The sequence below is a fragment of the Aptenodytes patagonicus genome, chromosome 1 (genome assembly GCF_965638725.1).
Source record: "Aptenodytes patagonicus chromosome 1, bAptPat1.pri.cur, whole genome shotgun sequence".
Classification (NCBI taxonomy): Eukaryota; Metazoa; Chordata; class Aves; order Sphenisciformes; family Spheniscidae; genus Aptenodytes; species Aptenodytes patagonicus.
Genome location: NC_134949.1, coordinates 146,867,098 through 146,889,901, shown reverse-complemented (window position 1 = coordinate 146,889,901; position 22,804 = coordinate 146,867,098). Strand labels below are relative to the sequence as shown.

At 37.5% G+C, this 22,804-nt stretch overlaps 1 protein-coding gene across 4 annotated transcripts in view; it reads right to left on the bottom strand.

Moving 5' to 3' along the window:
* Positions 1-5,678: 5,678 nt before the first annotated feature.
* The window catches only part of NLGN4X (neuroligin 4 X-linked), a 197,596-nt gene continuing 180,470 nt past the window's right edge, over positions 5,679-22,804 (bottom strand). For all 4 annotated transcript variants that reach the window (XM_076358041.1, XM_076358065.1, XM_076358048.1 and 1 more), the window contains 3 exons: positions 20,673-20,858; positions 18,014-18,803; positions 5,679-9,423 (listed from right to left, as the gene is read on the bottom strand). In XM_076358041.1, coding sequence (XP_076214156.1) covers positions 8,574-9,423; positions 18,014-18,803; positions 20,673-20,858 — 1,826 coding nt within the window. In that variant the 3' untranslated portion in view covers positions 5,679-8,573. The remainder of the gene's footprint in view (positions 9,424-18,013; positions 18,804-20,672; positions 20,859-22,804) is intronic.

Sequence of the window (22,804 nt, the reverse complement as noted above, 5' to 3'; positions counted from 1 at the left end):
TAGTTACACAACAGCCTTCTGGAGGAAGAAACAGTTCTCCACAGGAAAATTCATTACACGTAAGATCTGGATGGTGTGTTGGTAGCAGGAGCTGAAGAAGACCAGATTCCTAATATAGGTCTTAGCTATCCAAAGTTCCAGCAACTTATGTCTTCATTTTTCTTTAGCTGTGTGCTGCAGGTCTGAGAGCTGCTGGCAGTTCTTCCATGTCTACTTGGCATATATTACTTCACATCCCACGGACTCAGCAAGGAAAGGTAAGTAACTTCAAACTTACTATTTACTGAAGCAGCAATTTATAGAGCTGTTACAAACGAAACACCACATCCTAGCTATGTGCGTATACACCTGATGATTTATCCTAGTGCCTCCATCAAAACTCTCTTACTGTAAGTGTCTGATTTGGAGATATAATGACACATCTGCAGTTAGATCACAAGATTCAAGCAACACTGAGTATTGCTTCTCTTACACACGTTGGAGCTTTAATTTTTGGTAATGAAATTTTTATTTGATTAATTTTTAATCAAATTCTTGTTGACTTTCTGCTAAATTAATGGTGCAGAATCTACAGTCTGGGGAGCAGCATCGAAATTTTTTTATAAGCCCATTATAATGGAGGAGAGAAAGGCATTCAAGCGTCACAAATCAACTCAGCAAGTGATTGTTGTCCCATCTTTAGCAACTCCCTCACTGACCACTGCTCCTTGAGTGCCTCCACTGCCTTTTTTGCAGCTGGCAGCCCTACTGAAAACTGAGTAAGAAGCTTGGCTGGCTCTCCCTGACTACTGGGGAAAGTTGGCAGCACATTGCTCTGCTTCCCTTACTTCTTCCTGACTGTCCTTCACTAAGAAGAGAAAAAAAAAATGCTAGTAATAAGCAAACAGTTCCTATTCCTTGTTTCTTGGTCCCAGCTCCAGCTTAGCGGGACCTCTAACATATATCAGCTGTCAGTGATTATTGACAGCTCAAGGGCCAATGGTTACTGGAACACAGCATATTCTGGAGACCTTCCCTCTCCGTGCCCCCCACCAGAAAAGTGAGGAAAAAAGCAGATTTGAAGCATAATCCCTCTGTTGGCCTCTACATGCAAGATGGTTTTCCAGTTAGGACCTGTGCCTGTCTTGTACTGTCATTATTCCCTGTTTATTGAGTCTGGCACTTTGCCTTTCTTGGAATAAAATGAGTTGAATGTTTCTTTTGTCATTCCCTAACACAAGCGCACATTTCACTTTACCGTATTATCTACCATGGCAGCACTGTTGTCTGGCTGAAGTAGGGCATCTTGGGATCTAATTTTATACTTCTCGATACCCAGATGAGCACTGTAGATTATGTTCAACATATCTAAATCCATATGGTTTAGCATTATGACACAACATCTCTATTCAAAGTCCCATTATAATCTCATTATCTGCAGTGATTTCATTTGACTAGTCCCTGTAAAAATGTATCCTTTGAGATACTTGTTCTTTTCTCTGTTGGCTCTTCATACAGAAGGAATCCATCACATTATTTTAAGGTCATATCATATCACATTGCTTTATATTTCTTCCTGTCAAATTCATTCAGAAACAATTTGCATTTGATTCCTATTTATTTTAAACAACTCTTCCTGCAGTTTCTTCACTGCTGCTTATAGGCATTCTTGAAAGCACAAACTCCATTAAAAATAAATTTGCAGTATCATTTTCATTTTCTGAAATCCACATATTCCACTCTAGCTTCCGAAGTGAGATATCCAGTGACTGAAGTGTACTAAGCACTCATGCAGCTGCTCTCTATCTACTTGCAAATTGATGTCTTTACACAATAACCACCAGTGCAGGATACTAGAGCATGATCTTCAGTGTTGGCAGTTTCTATGAATTTTACCTTAGGTCTTGCTTACCTTTGACGTGATGTAATGAAATTTTGATACATGAAAATGGTAAATGTATTTATTTCCTCAGATATCTGAAACAAGTCCCCACCAAGTGGAAGGCAGTGTACCATGAATTCTTGTCATACAAGGCTAACTGTGCCAGCCCCCTATTAGTTTGCTGTGATGGGAGAATCAGGAAATATGAATGGCTTAGAAAGGTTTTTGTGTTTTATGTTTTGATGGTGCAGTGTAATTAGCTGTATCTAAACAAGAATTAAGAACAATGACCTTTTAGGGTTTGAGAAATCTTGCTGTAGAATAGAATGACAGACTAATTTCATTTATCCTTGATTAAAGATCAATACAGAAAAGAAACGAATGCGAACAGTGAATAACGACAATAATATAACTGCAGAGTAACAGGAGAGCCTGGCTCCAAGCTGACACTTCCCACCAAGACATACACTATGTCAAACCAAAGCTGTTGGGCTGGCACAAAGTGCAGACAGCCATAGAGACTGATGCATTTCAAGGATGATGAATACTGTCATGTAAATACTCCTTCAGTGGAACTTTTTTAACACTAAAAGCAGCAAGGAAAATGTCAGATGAAAAATGCTCTCTCACAGTCATACAGCACAGAATGGAACAAATCTGGGGCCAAAATTAACTGTCATGGCAGGAAAAAACCCCACATGAAAACATATCTGTACCTCTTGCGGAAGTATCTGATGAAATAGTGATAAAAGCTATGACATTACATGAAATGAGTGAGGGCTGTGAGTTAGGTACAACAAAAAGCATGACATGAGACAACAAAAGCTGAAAAAAGAGAAAGTGGTCTCTAGAAATGCAATATTTTTACAGTAAAACATAAAGTTCACAATATTTTTGTGCCATATCTTTGGCTGTTGGAGAGAAATATAACTCTGCTGTCTAGTCTAAGTCAAAGTCAATATATGTCAGTTCTGTGTCTGGCTTTTCCGTTTTATTTAAACCTGGACTCTTGGGAATGGAACTACTCTGAAGCATCTGGATAGCATAAAATCCCTGACAAAAGGCAGTAGAGGAAGAATTTTTCATGCTTTCAGTACTTGAGCATCTTCATGTAGGAGGGAAAACAAAAAGATGTCATCTATTTAATTTCTCATTTGCATAGGTGGATATTCCAGAAATGACTAGAACTGGCTGAAAATGTTTTGCTATTCTTTGTGGGGAAGCGATGGAAAATGAATTTGGGAAAATGTAGGTATTGCAAAAATTTGTCAACTTTCCATTGAAAAAAATGTACCTAATTTACTACATGCTTATTTTACATTTAAATTTTTGGAATATTAATGCATATTCTCCTTAATTACCACTGTGTCTCAGGGGAGCTGCAGTTCACTTGGTTTATGACAAAATTCTTTCTCTGGTCTGCACTTTGTGACTGGATTGCACTTACATCATCCCTGAGCGATCTGGGTTTCTTTACCACAGTAAAATTTGGATAAAGTAGTCTGGCTGGGCTGCAAAAGGCTGAGAAAGCATAACTTTCTTAAAACATAACTTTTAGAAGACACAGTGAGGACCTTGTTGGCCACAGTGGAACACCAAAAAAAATGGTTTGAATCAAAACTTCATCCCAAAGTGAAATGTTATTTATTATGCTGCAGCTCAAACAAGATTATTAGACATTTTCAAACCCCTTCCTTATTTTTCATTTGCATTAATAAAAGGTTAATATCTTGCTTTTCAGGTGCTGGGAAGCATTTTAACATATTATGATATTAAATACATAATATCATAATTTCTAGTGGGATGAAAATCCCAGTTTTTACCAGCTGCTAATGGCCTCTGGAGAGATTCAGGCTGATGAGGTTTGTGATGTCAAACAGCTGTAGATGAAAATACGAGAAACAGTTGACAATAATTAAATAATACAAATGTAAAACTACAAATCTGAGACAAGCACATAATTGTCATGGTATTATTTCGTATGATTTTTATGTGATATTAAATACCATTAAATTGTCATACTCTTAGCAAAGTCAAATTAGGAACATATTAATCTGCAGATTTCTATTTCAGACATTAAAGAAATAAAACAACACAATATTTAGTCAGCATGGACAAACTTCTGAAGCTTTTCTTTTTTTTAATGTGAAATTGATTAACTGAAAAGAAGGCAATTTATTGAGTTCACCCAGCAATTTAAGGTGAACAATTCACAGAAATGACACAATTGTAACCCCTTTTCTTGTGTATGAATTATCTCAGAGCAAACTGTGGAATTTCGAAGTGTACCTGTAATTAAACATATTTGCTGAACAATTCTAAATCTGCAGTTTATTTGCAAAAGCTTTATATACAAATTCAATATTCAAAATTCAAGCTGCTTGATTAGGTCAGTAGGCACATAATATGTTTCTATCTCAGAAGCTTGATTCTTCATATAAAAAATCTGATACCAATCACTCAGAATTTGCTTTTTGCAAATACTCCTCAATAATATGCTCAAAATTCATTAAACATTATTGTTAGTACCTCTATTCAGCAGAATCATATCATAGAATCATAGAATGGTTTGGGCTGGAAGGGACCTTAAAGATATCTAGTTCCAACCCCCTGCCATGGTCAGGGACACCCTCCACTAGACCAGGTTGCTCAAGGCCCCATCCAACCTGGCCTTGAACACTTCCAGGGATGGGGCATCGACAACTTCTCTGGGCAACCTGTTCCAGTGCCTCACCACCCTCGTAGTGAAGAATTTCTTCCTTATAGCTAATCTAAATCTACCCTCTTTCAGTTTAAAGCCATTACCCCTTGTCCTACCACTACATGCCCTCGTAAAAAGTCCCTCTCCAGCTTTCTTGTAGGCCCCCTTCAGGTACTGGAAGGTTGCTATAAGGTCTCCCCGGAGCCTTCTCTTCTCCAGGCTGAACAACCCCAACTCTCTCAGCCTGTCTTCATAGGAGAGGTGCTCCAGCCTTCTGATCATCTTTGTGGCCCTCCTCTGGACTCGCTCCAACAGGTCCGTGTCCTTCTTATGTTGGGGGCCCCAGAGCTGAACGCAGTACTCCAGGTTGGGTCTCACGAGAATAGTTACAGAAAGCAAACAATACCCAGCTCAAATTACTAAAATGTCTATGTACCTTTCCAGTGAAAGGAAACCCGGTTGATAAATGGAATTTAACAGCATAAAAGAACAAACTATATTGACTTACTCAGCTTTTGAAGGAAGAATGATATTAACATACCTGCAATATGTGTAAATCCCTTAAATATATGAGTAACTTATATTGCTACTCCTACATATTTTTTGTAACAAAACTCATTGTTTATCTAAATTTTAAATATAAAATGAAAGTATATTTACTTGTGGAGGCTGGACGTATTAGATTTATCTGAATTATTTTGATCCTTAATTTGGAAGATACATTTTTCAGCTGCTAAGCTATACACTAAAATGGGAAGCTGCTTACTTAAGCTTTTTTTTCAGTGCTACAGAAAACACTAACAGAACAATTAAACCATTGCTTCAATGGGAGTTGCAGTGCATACACATAATAAATATATGGAGCTTATTCTCTTATATCTTCATTGCCTGAGTTTCTTTCCTTCTACTGGCAGGCTTAAGTAAAGCCTTGAAAACTCACAAAAGCCATGAAAACTCAATGCTAACTTAAAAGTGCAACCTCTGTTACTTTAATATTTTTGTACTGTGTATCAAGGCATTGTTTACATTAGATAATGAAATGGAGATGGGGCAGAAAACACACCTCTGAAAGACTTTCTACACAAAAGGATTAACACGTAGTTCTTTGCACAAAGCATTAGAAAATACTGTGATATTTTATTATTAAAAATGCTGCTGAAAAGTTTATACATATGTGTCCAGCCATATATATCTTCTATCATTACTTAAGGCAAAAACCAAAAAATTGCAAAACAATAACAGAAGAAACCATTAAACCCTGCGTGCCTCTTAAGGTCAAGAATATAAGCCTGGGAAAGTACTTTTGTTTTTCTTTTACAGTTTGCAAAGTATATTTTGATATCATTATTATAGAATTCTATGAAGACCCTATAAATCTGTTCCCTCTATAAATCATACATCAGTCCAGATGTATCAAATTATTAAATCAACTTGATAGTAATTACTTTTAAAAGCTAAAATCATTCACTTACAGGAACTTTTTTTTTTACCCAAATGTCACAAGCCTGACACAGTACTGTACATATTGCTAGCAGAAGACAATTGGAAGTACTAAACAAATACTGTAATTCACATTACAAACATACCCAACTGATTATGATGCCAAGCATCATTACCTTTTTTTACTTTTTTCTTTTTTTTTCTTTTTTTTTCCTTTTTTTTTCTACTTTTTTTTTAAGCGTTATGAACTGCTGCATCTCAGCTGAGGCATTACATAGGTGGTGGAAATGGCCTGGTATAGAGTCAGCATTAATCGACATTATGTGATGGATCAGTGAAAAAAAAAAAACAGTTTTCCATTTGCTACTAGTTGTACTTTGGGGTTGTTGCTTCATCACATTCCAACCTGAGCATCCAGGTCAGGTTTATAGCACATTTATTACAGATAAAGGATTATATCAGCCACATGTTGCATTTTTATCATGTCATCAACTTTCTTTTTATTTCTTTCCTTCAGAATCTGTTTTACTGCCTGCTACAACAAGGAGTTGTGCAGATGAATAGACCTCAGTGAATCACCTTCTGTTTGATTTTATTTGTAGGGGTGACTATTCCAAGACATTTTATTAGAAACAAAAAGCATAGAAAACAAGAAGAGGTACAAGGCATCTTGTGTTAGATACTTATGGGACATATGATACTGATGCAGGTTAGTTGTGGATTAATAATAGAAAATACATCTGGGATAATCATGTTCAAGTGCAGACCAATTTGTTCAAATATCTTTGGTTACTATCTCTCGATGATGGAGTAACTTTCAAAGACAACATATAAAGCAATCTTCATTTGCGAGAACTTATTTCTAGCTTTTCACATTCAAATCAGTTGTTTGAATCAAACTGCTAAGTTCCTTTGTTTGATAGCTCTGCTTGGCCCCTGGTTTCCTAGTGAAGGAAGGGCAGAAGGGAATAATCAGATAAGAATTTTGCCCTTCCTGAGAGTGACTCTCTCTGGGATTTTCAATTTTATTCAGATGCAGAACAGCTGACGACTTCTCTCTCCATGATGCTCGCTGACTATGGGACTCCTGTGTAATAAATCAGCAAAAAAAGTATTTTCTGACAGATATGCTCTCAAACACAAAACAGGATACTGGGCAGAGAAGTTCTTTACACACTGATCATTTCTGAACACTTTAAAAAACAGCCAGCCAACCAACCCACCATTTCCCCACTTTCAAATTGTGGTTTTATTTCTTTTAGCAAAGCTAAGAAGGTGTTTTCTCAGCTGAGATTCCACTGCAACTGCTGGTGAATATAGAGCTAGTTTTCCTCAGACAAGGCTGACCAAAACACAGGCTTTCTTTGCTTTTGTCAGGGCACAAAAATCTTTCTAATGTACCACAATAACCAAGAACTACAAACTGGACTCGGAATATATATTATTGGATGTTTCTTGGTTCAGTTCAACAAGCTTAAAATAGTAATTATTTTCTTTTCTGTTGTTTCCCCCCCCCCCCCCTCCATTTTCCAATCCATTGCTGTGTTGCAATTTAGCAAAGGCTAACAAAAAATTAAATTATAGGAAAAAAAGTTTCAGAAAAGAACAACAATCTCCTATGAATACTTTAACATGCACTAGTGTAACCTGTAAGAGAAAATATGCAGGTCACACAGACAGCTGTATCCTCTGCATGACACCATGGCCTCATATAAATGAAACATGTTAGAAAAAACTCATGTTTTTTGTTTACCACTAGTAATTAAGAAGAAACTCCTCCTTTGGGCTTGGAGGAAACAGAGGTGATATGACTAATGTATATACACATAGGTCACAACCGAATGCACAATCTTTCTAAAAGCTCTTTTCAAACTGAAAACATCAATAAAAGCTTCTTTGTTTGTTTTTAAACTCACAGCTATGTACATTTTTACAAAGTTTCTTTAAATATAGTTCAGGCTGGCAAGTCATCTCTTTGCACAGAACTATACGTATTTTACTGCATAGTCAGTCCTCCTTTTTTTTCATTTTTGTTTTTAATAATAAAATTCTATTTCCCCCATCTGGATTACAGCTTCATATGCTGGGTAAAAGCCCATGGTTATGTCTTTTTTTTAACAAGGGCCATTCATGGTATGGCACATAAAGAATTTTTTTATTATTTTATTTATTTAAAAAAAAAAAACAAACCAAAACAAAACACCTGTACAGTCACTGGCTCTGTGTTCCAGAAGACTCTGCTTTGCTTGTTACACTCAAAACACCATTTTAAGTGACTTCTTCTGGCCTCAACTTTCAATCAAAGTGGCTGAGATCTTAAAGCAGTATCGTAACAGCAATGTACACTTTTCACATTTCACAGGGTTTGTAGTTGATCTTTAACATCAGAGAGTTTCTGTGGGAAGGATCAGTAAGAAAATAATGACTGTCCTTCTCTTTTACTTGTTTCTACTTTAGATTTTGACAAGGTGTTCAGTGGATGGTATTGTAACTTTTTCCTCTTCTTTTTTTTTCTTTTTTGTTTTTTCTTTCTTCCAAGTGGCTTGTGAGGGTAGAAGGGGAAGGACTGAGCTATACCCTAGTGGTCGAATGTCCATGGGGCAAATTTGTACTGTTTTGTCCTCCACTGAAGGTGTTGAAAGTATGCAAAGGCTGCATTCCTGTTAATGTATTTGGAATCATGGTTATGGTGTTGGGTGTCATTAGTGGGATGTCGTCTGGGGACCTTCTCAAAGTAAGCGTGTAGTCAGGCGGACAGGTTAGTCTCAGCGTGTCATGGGCCTGCAACGATTCACACTCGTGGTCATGTTCTAGCTGTTTCATCTGCAACGACATAATCTCTTCATTTTGTATGTGTGCGATATCGTTGGTTGTGTTCCTCTGGGGGCTAGGGCGCCTGTGCGTCTCGTGACGCCGCTTGTCCTTCTTGTAATATAACGCAGCAAAAGCTAAAATATTGAGGAACAGCAAGGACGCCCCCACAGCAATGGTGACGCTCAGCTCCGTGGAATAATCTCGCTTGTTTTCTATCAGAACTGTCGTATCCTCCGGAGCTGTTTTATGGGTGTCTTTTGAATGTTTGGGATTGTTGGCAGGTGTCATTGCTGGGCGTTTGGTGGCTGGCCACAATTTACCAGGAGAACGTCGTGTCACATAAGGAAATGATGTCATGTCAGGAGGGGGGACTTTAGTTGTGGTGGAAACATACTGAAATATTTCATTCAGGTTGTGAAGGTGCGGTACGAGCTCCAACCAGAAAGCAACTTTTGTTGCTCGGTAGTGATCACGAACTCGGGGTTTCAGGCCAATATGCAGATAAAGCTGGTCTTTAGGATTGTATTTGGACCAGGCCACTTCTTCAAAGCGGTTGGGTTTTGTGTGGATGAACTTTGTGTCCTGTGGAACAGGCTGGTTTGGATCTCTACAAAAATAAAAACAGGCAATATTATAGTCATTAAAAAAAACAAAAACAAAAGCAAAAGCCAAAAAACCCTTCATCCTTTAGTTAATGGTTTATCTGATAATTAACATAACCTAAAACCAGAAGCTAAGAAAACCTCCCAAACTTAACACCAGATGTTAATAAATAAACAAAAGAAAAATTACTTACTGTACAGTGCATCTCAGACACTATAATACTTTTTTACATGAAAATGGAGAAGGGGTTGTGTTTCAGCTCCCAAAAGCTCATCTGAAGTTCTGTGATTCAGTATCATACTCCAAAGCTGTCTTAGAGAGGCACTAACTACCTTTCCCCATAGTAAAGGTGTGTAGGTTCAGCTCTTCTCAATGTTTGACATTAACTTTCTCATTTAAGGTACCACTACTTCCACTGCTGTAAGTAGTAAATATGGGCATCTAATCCCTATGGCAATGTTGGAAGTCCATTTGACCATAAGGATTTATACCAGCTGTCTATATTACATAAAAAACCTCAAAACATGATGTAGCAGGGCTAATACATGGAACTGAACTATTTCTCTTTGTGTTCCTTTACTGAGCTATTGGTCCCCCTTCGTTTTTCAAGGGAAAAGCCTTCGAAGTATTTGTATGTTGCAAATCTTTCCATCATTTGCATTAGATTACTACTTGAAAATTCCGTGTGCTCATTGCTACTAAATAACTATGTTTAATGGCTGTAGGAGAGTGAGCCTTAATTCTGTCCCAGTTTGTAGGGATGAGAAATACATTAGCTGAGATCAAGAAGTTTTATAGTAGTTAAGCAGTAGTAGAGATGAGTAGTACACTACTTAGAGATAATTTCAAAATTGGTAACCCAAATATTTAATTGAAATTATGCTTTTCCCATCTTTTCTTTTCTTCTTATAGGTTCAGAATAAAGACAAACCAATGGCACAAAAAGCATTTAAATGTGGTCAATGTCTATGTATCCTTATAATTTTGGTAAACCTTACATAAATATGACTTCCTTTTGGCATGAAAAAATACAGAAATTTAAAATTACTAACACCAAGTTTAATATTCTGTTGTGCATGAGTTTGAATCTTCTTTTGCAGCAAAGCATATTTTCTGGGACTTTGTGATATATTATACTGAGAGTACATGATTCATTTTCTGTGCATTACTCAGAACTTTCCATGCTCCTTTCCATTCCCATATGCACTAGTTTATTTCCTGTGAAAATGATTCTAATATTTTCCTTTTCTTCCAATATACTGTTATGTATGTTACGGGAATACCAAGACCCACCACTACAGATTTTAAAGCATCTTAGTTTTTTTCTTTTTCCATTTTCAAAAGCTCATGAACATGATTGCCTAGTTTAGCGTTCCTTTGCTGTTCATAAAGAGCTATTCCTTAGTTCTTAAACCAGACGGGTGATTTGACTTTAATAATCTTATGATTCCTGTATTCATCTGTTTGCCTGATCTGTTTTTCTTATCTTTTTTTGAGTGAAAGGAAGAATTTTTTTTCTATATAATTTTGGTACTTTGGTTTACTTATGCTTGTGGTTTTAGGTGTTTGGGGTTTTTTTTGGGTGGATTTTTTTTTTCTTTATATATTATACCATATCAAATCTTTCCCATCTCAATATGATATAAACTAGGGGTTCCAGAACTGTGGCTATTTCATCCATCTATCTATCTATCTATCTATCTATCTATCTATTTATTTTTCATTTTATATAGCAATAGTTAGCCAAATTGTGTTAATTCTGAACAAAACGATAATTGCTTAGTAATTGTTCATCCTAGTTGAAGCTAGAGGAGTAATAACCACTTCCAAGCAGTACAGCAGCAGATGTATGCTGCTACTTTGAGGGATTCTAACATGCATTCAAGAAGGAAATAAAAGTGTTTCTTTTGTTCTTAGAGAACAGACTGAAAGATTTGGCAAATCCAGAGAGGAAGATATTGGCCCAATTCAATATATGTACTACTACAGTACTTTGGGGTTCAACACATAAATTCTAAAACAAATTAAAAATCAGTAAGATTATCAAAATGCAAAAATGCAAAGCATTTTTCTTGTCAGAAACTCAAAATCCTGCAAGAATTACAGCACAAAATCCATCTTATGTTCTCCCCACTTGCTGTTCTGATTCACAGCACAAAAGAATCTGGGAAGGGTCCTACAGAAGATGTCTAAATTAAGGTAGCTCATGTAAACAAATTGCACTTGATACACAGTACAGGAGATGAAGAAGCTGAGCACTCATTTCAATGAGCCAAGCTGGACATGCACTTTTTTTAATTCTTTTTTTTTAATGGCCCTATAAAAATGACAGCAGATGATGATTTTAGCAACTAAACATTTTTTAAATTAGCATTCATTTCACCTACAAACAGCCTACAAAACAAGTAAATATCAACCTCCCTTTCCTTTCCCTCTCTTCCATTCTCTACCTCCATCTCTCCTTTTTAACTATATCTTTTAGGAATAGCCAATTATGCTGACACCTCCTCCAAACACAAGAGAGAAAATTACATTACATGAGGCTAGTCTTGTATTTCAGGATTTATTTACATGGCTGTGTGTGGGCATGAAGCTGTCCATTGAAACAAGGAACAGAAAAAAATCAGCCAGCGCGACAGATGAGTCATTTTTTTGTTGAGGCTATCAGAACTCTACCATTGGCATCAACTCTAGGGTTGATCACTTAATAACTGAATAAATGGTCTGAATATTCTCTCTTAATTTGAAGGATAGGTATCTAAATTATTTTTTTCACAAGAAATGGAATAACTAAGTCCAGTTCTAAATAGAGGATCTAATAATGCATGCATCTTGGTTTTACAGACTAATGATAATTTACCAAAAATATTCAGTGGATATAAATAGCAGGATTTTTACTTTCCTTGGCCCTACTCCTATGTACGCTGGAGACAATTCGTAAAATCATAAGGTTACAACTTATGAGATGTTAAGTCTTTTTCTTGGGAAGTTGGGCAGTTTATCCTATTATGAACACTTTTCCAGTATTATAGATAGGCATAAAATATAGATGTACATACAATCATTTCTCCTATCAAACCAGCTGTTTGACAAAACTTTTGATCTGTCACTTTAAGTTTCCTTTTGCTTTTTTTTAGCTTCTCACATCACCTTTGTATTTCTGGACATTCTTGTGGCTTAAGTGTGTAATTACAGAACGAAAGTCTGCTAGGAAACCTTCCTTTAAACACCCGCTGCAATCAATGGTGATAAAAATAGAATCTGAATAATATACTTTCAGTTCTGTGCGTCTTCCAGTAATGGCTTTCATAGGGACTAGATAATTTGTTTCCCAGTCCTACTTGTTGGCAGGGAGGCTTTTTTTTTTCCTTCATCCTATTGCTAGAACAAAATTGATGATTATTGTTGTTCATTTTGCTCTCTGATTATTAATTTTCACCACCTTTAGAATTCAATTTAAACAGCTTCTCCATCAAAAAATGCTCCCATCATGAAATGCCTGAACTTGTCTTCCATATGATAGAAGACCATAAGATGGCCTTTTTTGTCTTATCCAAGGTATTTTTTTATTAATGTGCAGAATAATCTGATTTCACCTATCACTTTTTTCCCCCACTTTCAGTCCGCACTGATTTTGCTCAATTTAACATGTTGCTGTTTATTGATTTTTTCTCAGGTGATATAAAGTAAATGTGTCTGCAATGGATGCTGACTGAAGAGCAACACACATTCCTGTTCACAAGGTGAATTAGTAGCTGACCTGGAGGGCAAATGAGGGAACTGAGTATTTCATATCTGGTGATATTGGCACAGGAAGAATGATGGGGAATCTTAAGAAGTTTTCTTTTATCCTGAATTCCATATAATATGTTGAAATACTATTCATCTTTTAACTACTTCTGCAACAGCATTACCTACCACTCAGGACAATGGAAATGTTACATTAATGCACTTAAAGTGTTTTATTCTGTTGTGTCATTCTCTAACTTCATTGGAGACCAAAATGTCTTAGCAGTTACATACTAAGTCTGTCTCCAAGACACTGAAAGGCCCCTTGATAATTTATTTTCTTTCAGCAGTCCTCTTTTCTCCATATTGGGGAAAAAAAAAAAAAAAAAAAAGAGAAAAACTGTGTGGCATTTCTTCATGCTTCCACTGATTTTTCATGTTGTCACAATATTAATAATGGTACAGCCATTCCTGCCTGAGGCACTGGTACAAAAGCATATTTTCCCTTACCTCCTTCCCTCACTTATCACCAGGTCCCACTGTTGCCATGCTCTCAGTCAGCTATTATAACTACTAAGAGGAGCAAATCATAAGTACACTGTTTTGTTTGACTAACAGAGATTGGCCATTGGAGACAGTTATTTCTTCAGACAAAAACATTAAAAAGAAATGCAAAAGCCTCATGAGTTCACAGAGAATTGATTTGAAAATACACTTTAATCATTGTAAGTTTAATTGTGTCTTCCATTAGAAAGCCAAACTGAATATAAAATATAGACATCCTTAATAACTCAGTTAGGTTTTTGCTTCAGAATCAATGGTAGTAAAATAATTCAGGGGTATTTATCTGAATTACAAAGAAAACAAGGATACATCCTTTAGGCCTTTATCTTTCCCATCACCAGCCTAGGTAGAGCTGGATAAATAGGAGCAAAAATAGAGTATTGTAATTCCTCAAAAGAGGATAATTTTTAGAAACCCGATAGATGCCTCTAATGAGAGCATGGCTTTGTATCTACTCTATGAAACTTCAGATCCTTCTTCACAAGAGTATAGCTGGCAGAGTATCTGTGAAGGACTGGCACACATCCCCTCATGTCATTCACTCTCCCCCTGCTGATGTATCTGCAAAGGATGTAACATGGCCCTAACTAACAGAATATTTGAGCACATAAAATTGCCACTACTGTTAGGATAGTACTACTGGCAGCAAACTGAAGCTTTAAGTGTACCTCTTAATGAAGCTCTCACACATAATTTTGCATGTAGTGGAATCAAAAGATGTATTTTCATGTCATTTTTGTATCCGAAATGTAGTTTCTCACACCTACTCTGTAACAAATTGCTTTCGTATTTCTAAAGCATGTTAGAAACATAGTTTTGAAAAGGCAAAAATGACTGTTAATGCAAAAAACCCACCACCACCAACAAAAAAGTCATAACAAGGTATAAAATGGAGAATTAGCAAAATGCAGCTTCCAGGTATTCATTTCAAGCACAATCCATTTGCCATTAAACAGTCACTTTAATTGTCATCTCCTATTTTCTAGCTTCAGTAACTGGCTTCAAAGTAAAGCACAATAAAAGCACTGTGCCTTGTGCTGTGTCTTTGACACGTAGAGATTTTACAGGATTGACCTGCCCTCCAAACCCAGCCTTGGCAGTAGGCCCATTAAACAATGTGTGTTCTTTAGCAGCAGGTGGCATGTCAGTTGAAAACCCAGCACAGTCCATCAGAATGAGGCACCACCTGAGCTGTAATTATACAGTAAGTACCTGGATGCAGCCTCTGTGGGAGAGTCATCAAGACTGGAAAAGTCTCAAGAGACATTAAAATTAAATAAATAAATCTGCAGTTTTAATGTTCAAGGCTTACCTACGGGGAAATGTGGAATAATAAAATCTTGCAGTTAACAGATTTTTCATATGTGTTGCCATGGGTACAAACACAAAGAAAGCCAAGTTCTATCAGAATAAGGACGGGAAACGATCAATTAAAAAAAAAGGGTGGGAAAAAACCCAAAACAAAGCCCCCAAAAACACAGTCTTGAACCATATAAATCTTTTTGAGAGTTGGAGGACCTGAGTGGACACACGGATTCCAGATTGCATGTGGGAGTGTAGAGAGGAGAAAGGTTACCCCGGATATGTCCCCTGTTGCTCTAGACTTGAGGTGCTACAACCTTCCCCTTTCCATTGGAGGAACCAGAGGTGCAGAGCAAATGTAATCTTAAAATACTATTTTCCTCCAAGTATTCTCTTGTACTCTTCAGAACAATTAATCACTGTTCATATAAATAAAGAAAAAAAACAGCAAGGTTGCTCTTTTCCTTTCCTTGTGAAAACTGCATTTTTTACAGCTAGAGGTCATTTTTAATTACACATAGAATCACAGAATCATAGAATCATTGAGGTTGGAAAAGACCTCTAAGATCATCGAGTCCAACTGTCAACCCAACACCACCATGCCCACTAAACCATGTCCCTAAGCGCCTCATCTACTCGTCTTTTAAATACCTCCAGGGATGGGGACTCAACCACTTCCCTGGGCAGCCTCTTCCAATGTTTAACCACTCTTTCAGTAAAGACATTTTTCCTCACGTCCAATCTAAACCTCCCCTGGCGCAACTTGAGGCCATTTCCTCTCGTCCTATCGCTAGTTACTTGGGAGAAGAGACCGACACCCACCTCACTACAACCTCCTTTCAGGGAGTTGTAGAGAGCGATGAGGTCTCCCCTCAGCCTCCTTTTCTCCAGGCTAAACAACCCCAGTTCCCTCAGCCGCTCCTCATAAGACTTGTTCTCCAGACCCCTCACCAGCCTCGTTGCCCTTCTCTGGACATGCTCCAGCACCTCGACGTCCTTCTTGTAGTGAGGGGCCCAAAACTGAACACAGGATTCAAGGTGTGGCCTCACCAGTGCCGAGTACAGGGGCACGATCACTTCCCTACTCCTGCTGGCCACACTATTTCTGATACAGGCCAGGATGCCATTGGCCTTCTTGGCCGCCTGGGCACACTGCCAGCTCATGTTCAGCCGGCTGTCGACCAGCACCCCCAGGTCCTTTTCTGCTGGGCAACTTTCCAGCCACTCTTCCCCAAGCCTGTAGCACTACATGGGGTTGTTGTGGCCAAAGTGCATCTTTCAGACTGCCTATAAAGGGTCAAGTTTGTAACAGAAGATATACCCCATTCCTGTCTCATCAGCAATGGCAAAGTTTCAGAAATGACTAATGGCTCTCCCAAAACACCTGTTGTGCCTTTAGGTGTAGCATGACAATGGGTTCATAACCAGAGAACTGGGTGATGGCATGTATAGCCTGCTGAAATTAGCTTTCAAGTAGCAACAGCTGAAAAGTGCTTGCAATTATGAGTGATGGTGGCAGCTGGGGCTGTGAGAAGCTCCTGTCAGCCTCAGAAAATTACTTAAAAACAACTACAGGGAATAGTCATAAAGTAATTGTAAATAATAGTGAGACTGTGGGAATCTTGCATCTCCATAATAATTCCAATGATGTATATTTGTGAGGATCTGAAGTCCTCTACGTATATGTGGCTCTTCATCTATAAAAATAAAGACAGACTGATGGTATAATCATCTTTCTGAGTGTGCGGTACAGCCAGTGTGTGGCATTCTCTGTCCATAAATCAAGCTTTCACCCTGAAGTTTGTCCATCCCAGTACTGATGACTTCTTGTTGCCAAATACATCTAAATATTCCACAGTTCATTCACTATTGTTGCTGTGCTGTGGGATTTCTGCATGCAAAAGTACCTGCTTGTCTAAAATGCAGTGCAACAAAAGCTTTCTTTTTGCCTTTTAAATTGACCTGAAGCATTTGGTTTTTACTCAATCCATGCTCGGGGTTTTTGGTAAGACTGCAAAATCTCTCTCCCTTGAACATCATTTAGATTCATTAAATGCTGCAAGAGCTGCTGAGGCCTCTGAGTGTTTCACACTAGGCATCTCTGAATTTTTCTTATATAGCTGCATACCATTCACTGCAGTGCAGTAAAGCTGCAGTTTCCAGAGCCCAATCCTGCCATTAAACATTCATTGGAAAGAATTACAGCCCCTTTGTGCCACAAGTATCTTTGTTTTAATTCAGTACCAAAGACTCAAGGTTAACAGAAAAGCCCTTGCTGCTCAAGTAAAACATTGCAATACTCTTTAAAGGAATGCTATAGGAAGAGGACAGAAATTATTAATAGCATGCGCAGATTAAGCTGCTTTGAGCATTCTTTCCTTGATGTTTACAACTCTCTTTCAGCAAAACACTGATGTCTTTATTTTGTTTCATAAGCTGGATTAATTTAAATTTTTTACCTTCCCAAAGCAAAATTTGTATCCGAGTCTCTTCTTCATTCCAGTCAAGTACTTATTATTGCCATTATAGCCCTCAGAGGGAAAAATCTTTCCAGTGTCTGCCTTTGTGTTCCAATTCCTCCCTGAGTCCCCATCCCTGTGAAGGTCGCTAAAAACAAGAACTACCTTTCTTCTGCAGCAGGTAAGTGCTATCTGCCTGACGGTTCCTTCTTCAAATAGCAGACATGTTGCCTCTGATTTTTCAGTATCTTAGTGAGCTGCCTTTTCTCTGAGACATGCTTTGTCTTAATAATTGCCCTAATTTTTGAATCAAAAAATACAGTGCATTATTATTCTCACTGAGCTACTGAAAGAAAATCGTTTGAGGGAACACACTAATTAAAATTCTATTAAATATGAATAAGCCCCAGTTACCTCCTCTCTTACGCAAATAATGCTATAATACTGCTGCAAGATCAGGGTTTGAAGCCACTGCTATGGGATACTGATTATTTTAGAAGCATGTTATCAACAAAAAGGAATGCTGGAGGTCAAACTTACCCAGTTTTGGCGAAGTTAGTCCAGTACGTCATAACTACTGCACTGAGCATGACATCATTCTTGGAAAAGTTGCAGTTGAACAGTTCTGTGGGGCCAATCATAGGGATCCCAAACACATAAGGGACTTCATCACCGTGAGCTGAATCAGCCCAGCTGGGTTTCATTTCACTTTGACAATGGTGATAAAATGCATAGAAATATGTTGGAGAGCCATACTGAGCATGCAGGTCAGCAGTAGCAACAGCTGGAGCAACCCACTGGTGGTCTGTAAAAAGAGCGACCAGGGTCTTCCGTCTTGTTTCGGGGTTTTCTTTGTCTGCCCAGTCGGTGTACATGAATTTAATGGTCTCTCGCAGTGTATCTTTCCCTTCTGGATAACCATATAGGTTGTCCACAAAATTGGAGACGGAAAAGTCAAAATCATTGGGGGAAACACCATCTTCATTGTCTACAATGCCGTCCACAAATTTTAAACCTTCCCCTTGATTCACACCCAGCATTATATCATAGTTAAGGAATTCCCCTTGCTCCATGAGAATCTGAGGGTCATCTGGAATCACATCTCCATCTATGACAGGCCCAAAGGCAATGTGGTATGTGGCTGGAGTGATCGTCTGTTGAATGAGTTCTTTGTAATTCTTATTCCGAAGACATTCAACCAAATCAGTGGTATCCAGCATGTCACAGCCCACTTTATCTGCCAATATCCGAGTGTACTTGGCAGGCTGGTAGTTCACTGCCCAGCTGGACAGGGCTGTTCCACTCTGTATGATTGCCTTTTGGAACAAACCTGCAGGTGCAAATTGTTTAAATGCAAATCCAATTATATATTAAAAAAAAATATTAAAAAAAATTAAAAGCAGCTTTCACTAAGCAAAGAAAGCTTTCATTATACAATAACTAAAGGATGCATATACCTAAATTTAAATTCAATTTCCATATATTCTACTCATTGCTCTCTTTTCATAATATCTCTAATAGGTTACTAATTAAAATCTCTCTTGTTCTTGATGCTCACACACATAAAGAAGGAAGGTTTCAGGTTACTGTTTCAAGAACAAAACTCATGCTTGTACTGCAGTTTTCCTGCATCTTTAATGGAAGTCCCCTGGCTTTAGCACAGTGGTAGTCCTGTAAAAATTTCTTTAAAGGAGTGGCAGCTACAAGCAATCATATCCTCTTCGCCATGTAAATGACTCTTATAAATGCGCTCTTCAGTAGTTTAAAGGTCAAATGAAAATTACACGCTCTCATTTCCTTCAAAGAAGCCATGCATCATATAATTTGAAAAAAACTGCTCTGCTAAAATCAATTTAATAGGCTTGAGTCTTCTACTCTGACATAATTTTTTCTTTACCATCTTAATTTTTTTTTGTGTGTATGTGTGTTAGCACTGTCTATATGTTGAATTAAAATATATTTACATTTTTTGGAAGAGAGTAAGACAAGATTCAATAGTTCTTTCTGGTTGTTTTATATGTACTAATATAAAAAGACATGAAAGACCCAGTCTGAAGAGCTTCTATGTGTCACCAGAGCACTGAAAAGCAACTAGAGCTTACTGGTGAATCTGCCCTGTCTGGTTTTTCCCTGCTAAGATCACCAAAATGGCCTATTTTATACTTAAACTAAAATGCCTGGGCCTCTTCTGCACATGGTTTCTACTGTCAAGCTCTTGAAATGTCAAAGACAGTGACAGCTACAAATACATTTAAAGACCTTGAAGCATTTATGGGAAAAACTGGCTGTGGTCGATATACCTTTGTGATGATTACTTACTGCACATGCTATAAAATTTCAATGATATGATTAGTTAAGTTTTTCATGGTTCCATCTGCTTGATTTTGGCATGGCTTACTCAACAGTTATTCACTGCACCCTATTTGTATCAATAGACTAAATTGTCAGGCATAATTCTATGTATTTCCAAATAAGGTGTGTTTACCATCAGCCCTGCTACAATTGCTTGCTAGGGCTTAGCCTTCTGCCATAGATTTCTGTCTGTTTTAATGTGACAGAAGTAGCATGGACTTATAAATACAACAGATATTTTGGCGTTGTCTTCTTTTATAAATTCTTTGTAGATTTGGTCTTATCACCAGGAATATTTATGGTTCGGTACTGGTGCTGTACGTTCTTGGTTGTTTGCTTTTTTTTTGAGGGGTGAGGTATTGAAGGTAGAAATCCCACAGCTCAAACACTTACCAAAATCTTAAGAACACTGTGGGATCACACAGTACTGGTGGGGAGTTAAATACATTTTTTAATAAGGTTAATTTATGTTATTATTAAGTAAGGAAAGCATCTAAATACATGTTGGAAGTGCAGACAAGTGTGTAAAAAATGAAAAAGGTCACTGCCCTTTTCCATTTTAATTAGGGCAAATTCTTTGATAGAAGAGCCAGTGGAGACTGTTGATAAAGCTAGAAAAAGTATATTGCCCATGGCATTTGTTGCATTAAATTTCTGCTATAATAGCATTTAATTTTTCATGTAAAAATATTTATGTTGACTAATACAAATCCAGAATACTAGCTAGTAGGTATTTTACAAAAATTACAGACCTCATGTAGCTCTAATTCAGCCTACCTCAAATGGCCATTTTTGTTACACTATAATGTTTAAAAAAAAAAATGTGCTTTGCTCAGAAGATTGTTACCTTCTGAATAGTGAGAAAGTGTCAGGAGACTGACACAGGAAGCTCCTGCCCCAGATCCAAAAATAGTAACTCTTTTTGGGTCTCCTCCGAAAGATCCAATATTTTCTTCAATCCAACGTAAAGCTTGAATTTGGTCAAGCAATCCATAATTGCCTTTTGCAGCTTGGTCCCCGGTACTTAAAAAACCTGTAAGGCAAAAAAAGATAATTTTAGTTCACCAGATACAGAGTTAGCTACAGGGTATCCACATATTAACAACATCTTCCCATCTTTCCATCTTCTGGGCTTTTTTTTTCTTCTTTTTTTTAAAGGTCACGGTCCTAGTTAAATGTCTCCAGTTGCAGGCAGTGGAACTCATTCTGTATGCTGTTTGATTTTGCTTTTCTTTTCCCTACTGCAGCGGTCATGTTTGTGAAAAACCATTATTTCCTTTTTGAAATAATTCTATATCAATGCAATAATACAGACTGAAGAATTTAAACATTTGATAACTGTATGTGAGTAAGGTACAAAAACTTAGGAAATCATTTTTGTACAAAGAAGAAGTGAGATACCCAGTCTTCCACTGAGAACAAGGCTCTCTAACACATTTATTTAAATGTTCCTTACCATGGACCAAAATTGTCCTGAACTACATAGCTCTTTAAATTATTGTACTTGTGATATCATAGACATACTCAGAAATAGAAAAAGAAGGATGAAGAAAATAGTAAAAGGAACAGGAAAAAGGCCTAGGAAAAAACCACACTCCAATTTCACAGAGGATATTTATTAGGAAGATAGCAGGTAAATCCCCAGTAATTCAGCCTTTGGCTGGGAGATTTTATCTGAACAAATCAGGTTTTGTCTCTTTCCTTGGATATTGCAGGGGAAGCTGCACTGCTATTTTTTGTTCCTGTACTGTGGTTATCAGATTTTAGAAACAAAGCATGACACATTTGCTGCTTGTCTTGCAACTGAGAACAAAATGACCGGAAGACTAGGACTGAGATTAATTTTGTTTTTCTGAAACCAGCTAAGGTGAAACATCGCAGTTATCCGCACTGCCTATCATCCCCAGTTAAGACCTTGTGCTACGTCCAAATTACCACATCGAGCCATGTACTCACACTCTTTTTAACTCCCACAGACCTTTTTCTGTCAGACAACGGGAAGTCAGAAGTCTATTAGAAATACCTTACAGCATATGCAAGTTTTCAGATGGACATTACTGATATAGGCACCACTGACAGCTGCTTATCAAGATGAAACAAGGAAATCACTTGGTGTTTCTGAGCTAATTATCAGTTCGGAAAAATTTGCCAGAAGAGGGCCCTAGGACTCAGGAGATCTGTAGTCCTGGAGCAGTTTGAGATGAGGCAGTCTGTAATCTTGAGCCACCTTAGCCTGCTGTGACAAGACCTTCACGCTCCTAGGAAGGACTGCAAGGGAAGCCTGAGGCCCCTAAGGAAAAAAAGGCCTTGCAGTACATTTCACCTACTTTGTCTAAGGGGAACAGATCGCTTTGCACTGGCTGTAGTTATTTTTTCAGTGATAGGAAGAATCAAAATTTACAAGGTGGAAGGGATTTACAATACGGAGGAAGCAGAAGAGAAGGAAAGGCAAGAGAAAAGAAGAAGCAATTAGATGTATCGGACATTCACACCTGTATTTCCATAATGTTTTCTATGGTAAAATTCCTACAATGAGATGCAGAATCCAGCCTCAAAGTTTAAAAGCAAGATCACACAAGGACTAAACTCTAAATATGGAATGCTATATGGCCTAAGTTATGGTGGCATAAATTTCTGCATGCAAGGTTAGGCATGATTGAATGGAATGTATTACCTTGCACCCAAAAGAATCTTTTTCATATTTAATTAGTAATTATTAATAAGTATTTAATGTCAAGTGTCTGATTAATCTCTGTATTTTTCACAAAACAGTTGCTTCAACTGCACTAATACGAATCATATCCTTGCTAAATAGCATTTGATACGTCTTTTTCATAAAGTCATCTCTAATAATGGCAAGCACAGTAGTTAGAATAGCAGTAACATCTTCTTTTTTCTCTTCTATACTAACGGGGCAAAACCAAACAAACTATTAATCCATAATTGCCTAAATTTTTTTAACAGATGTGTTTTTCTCTT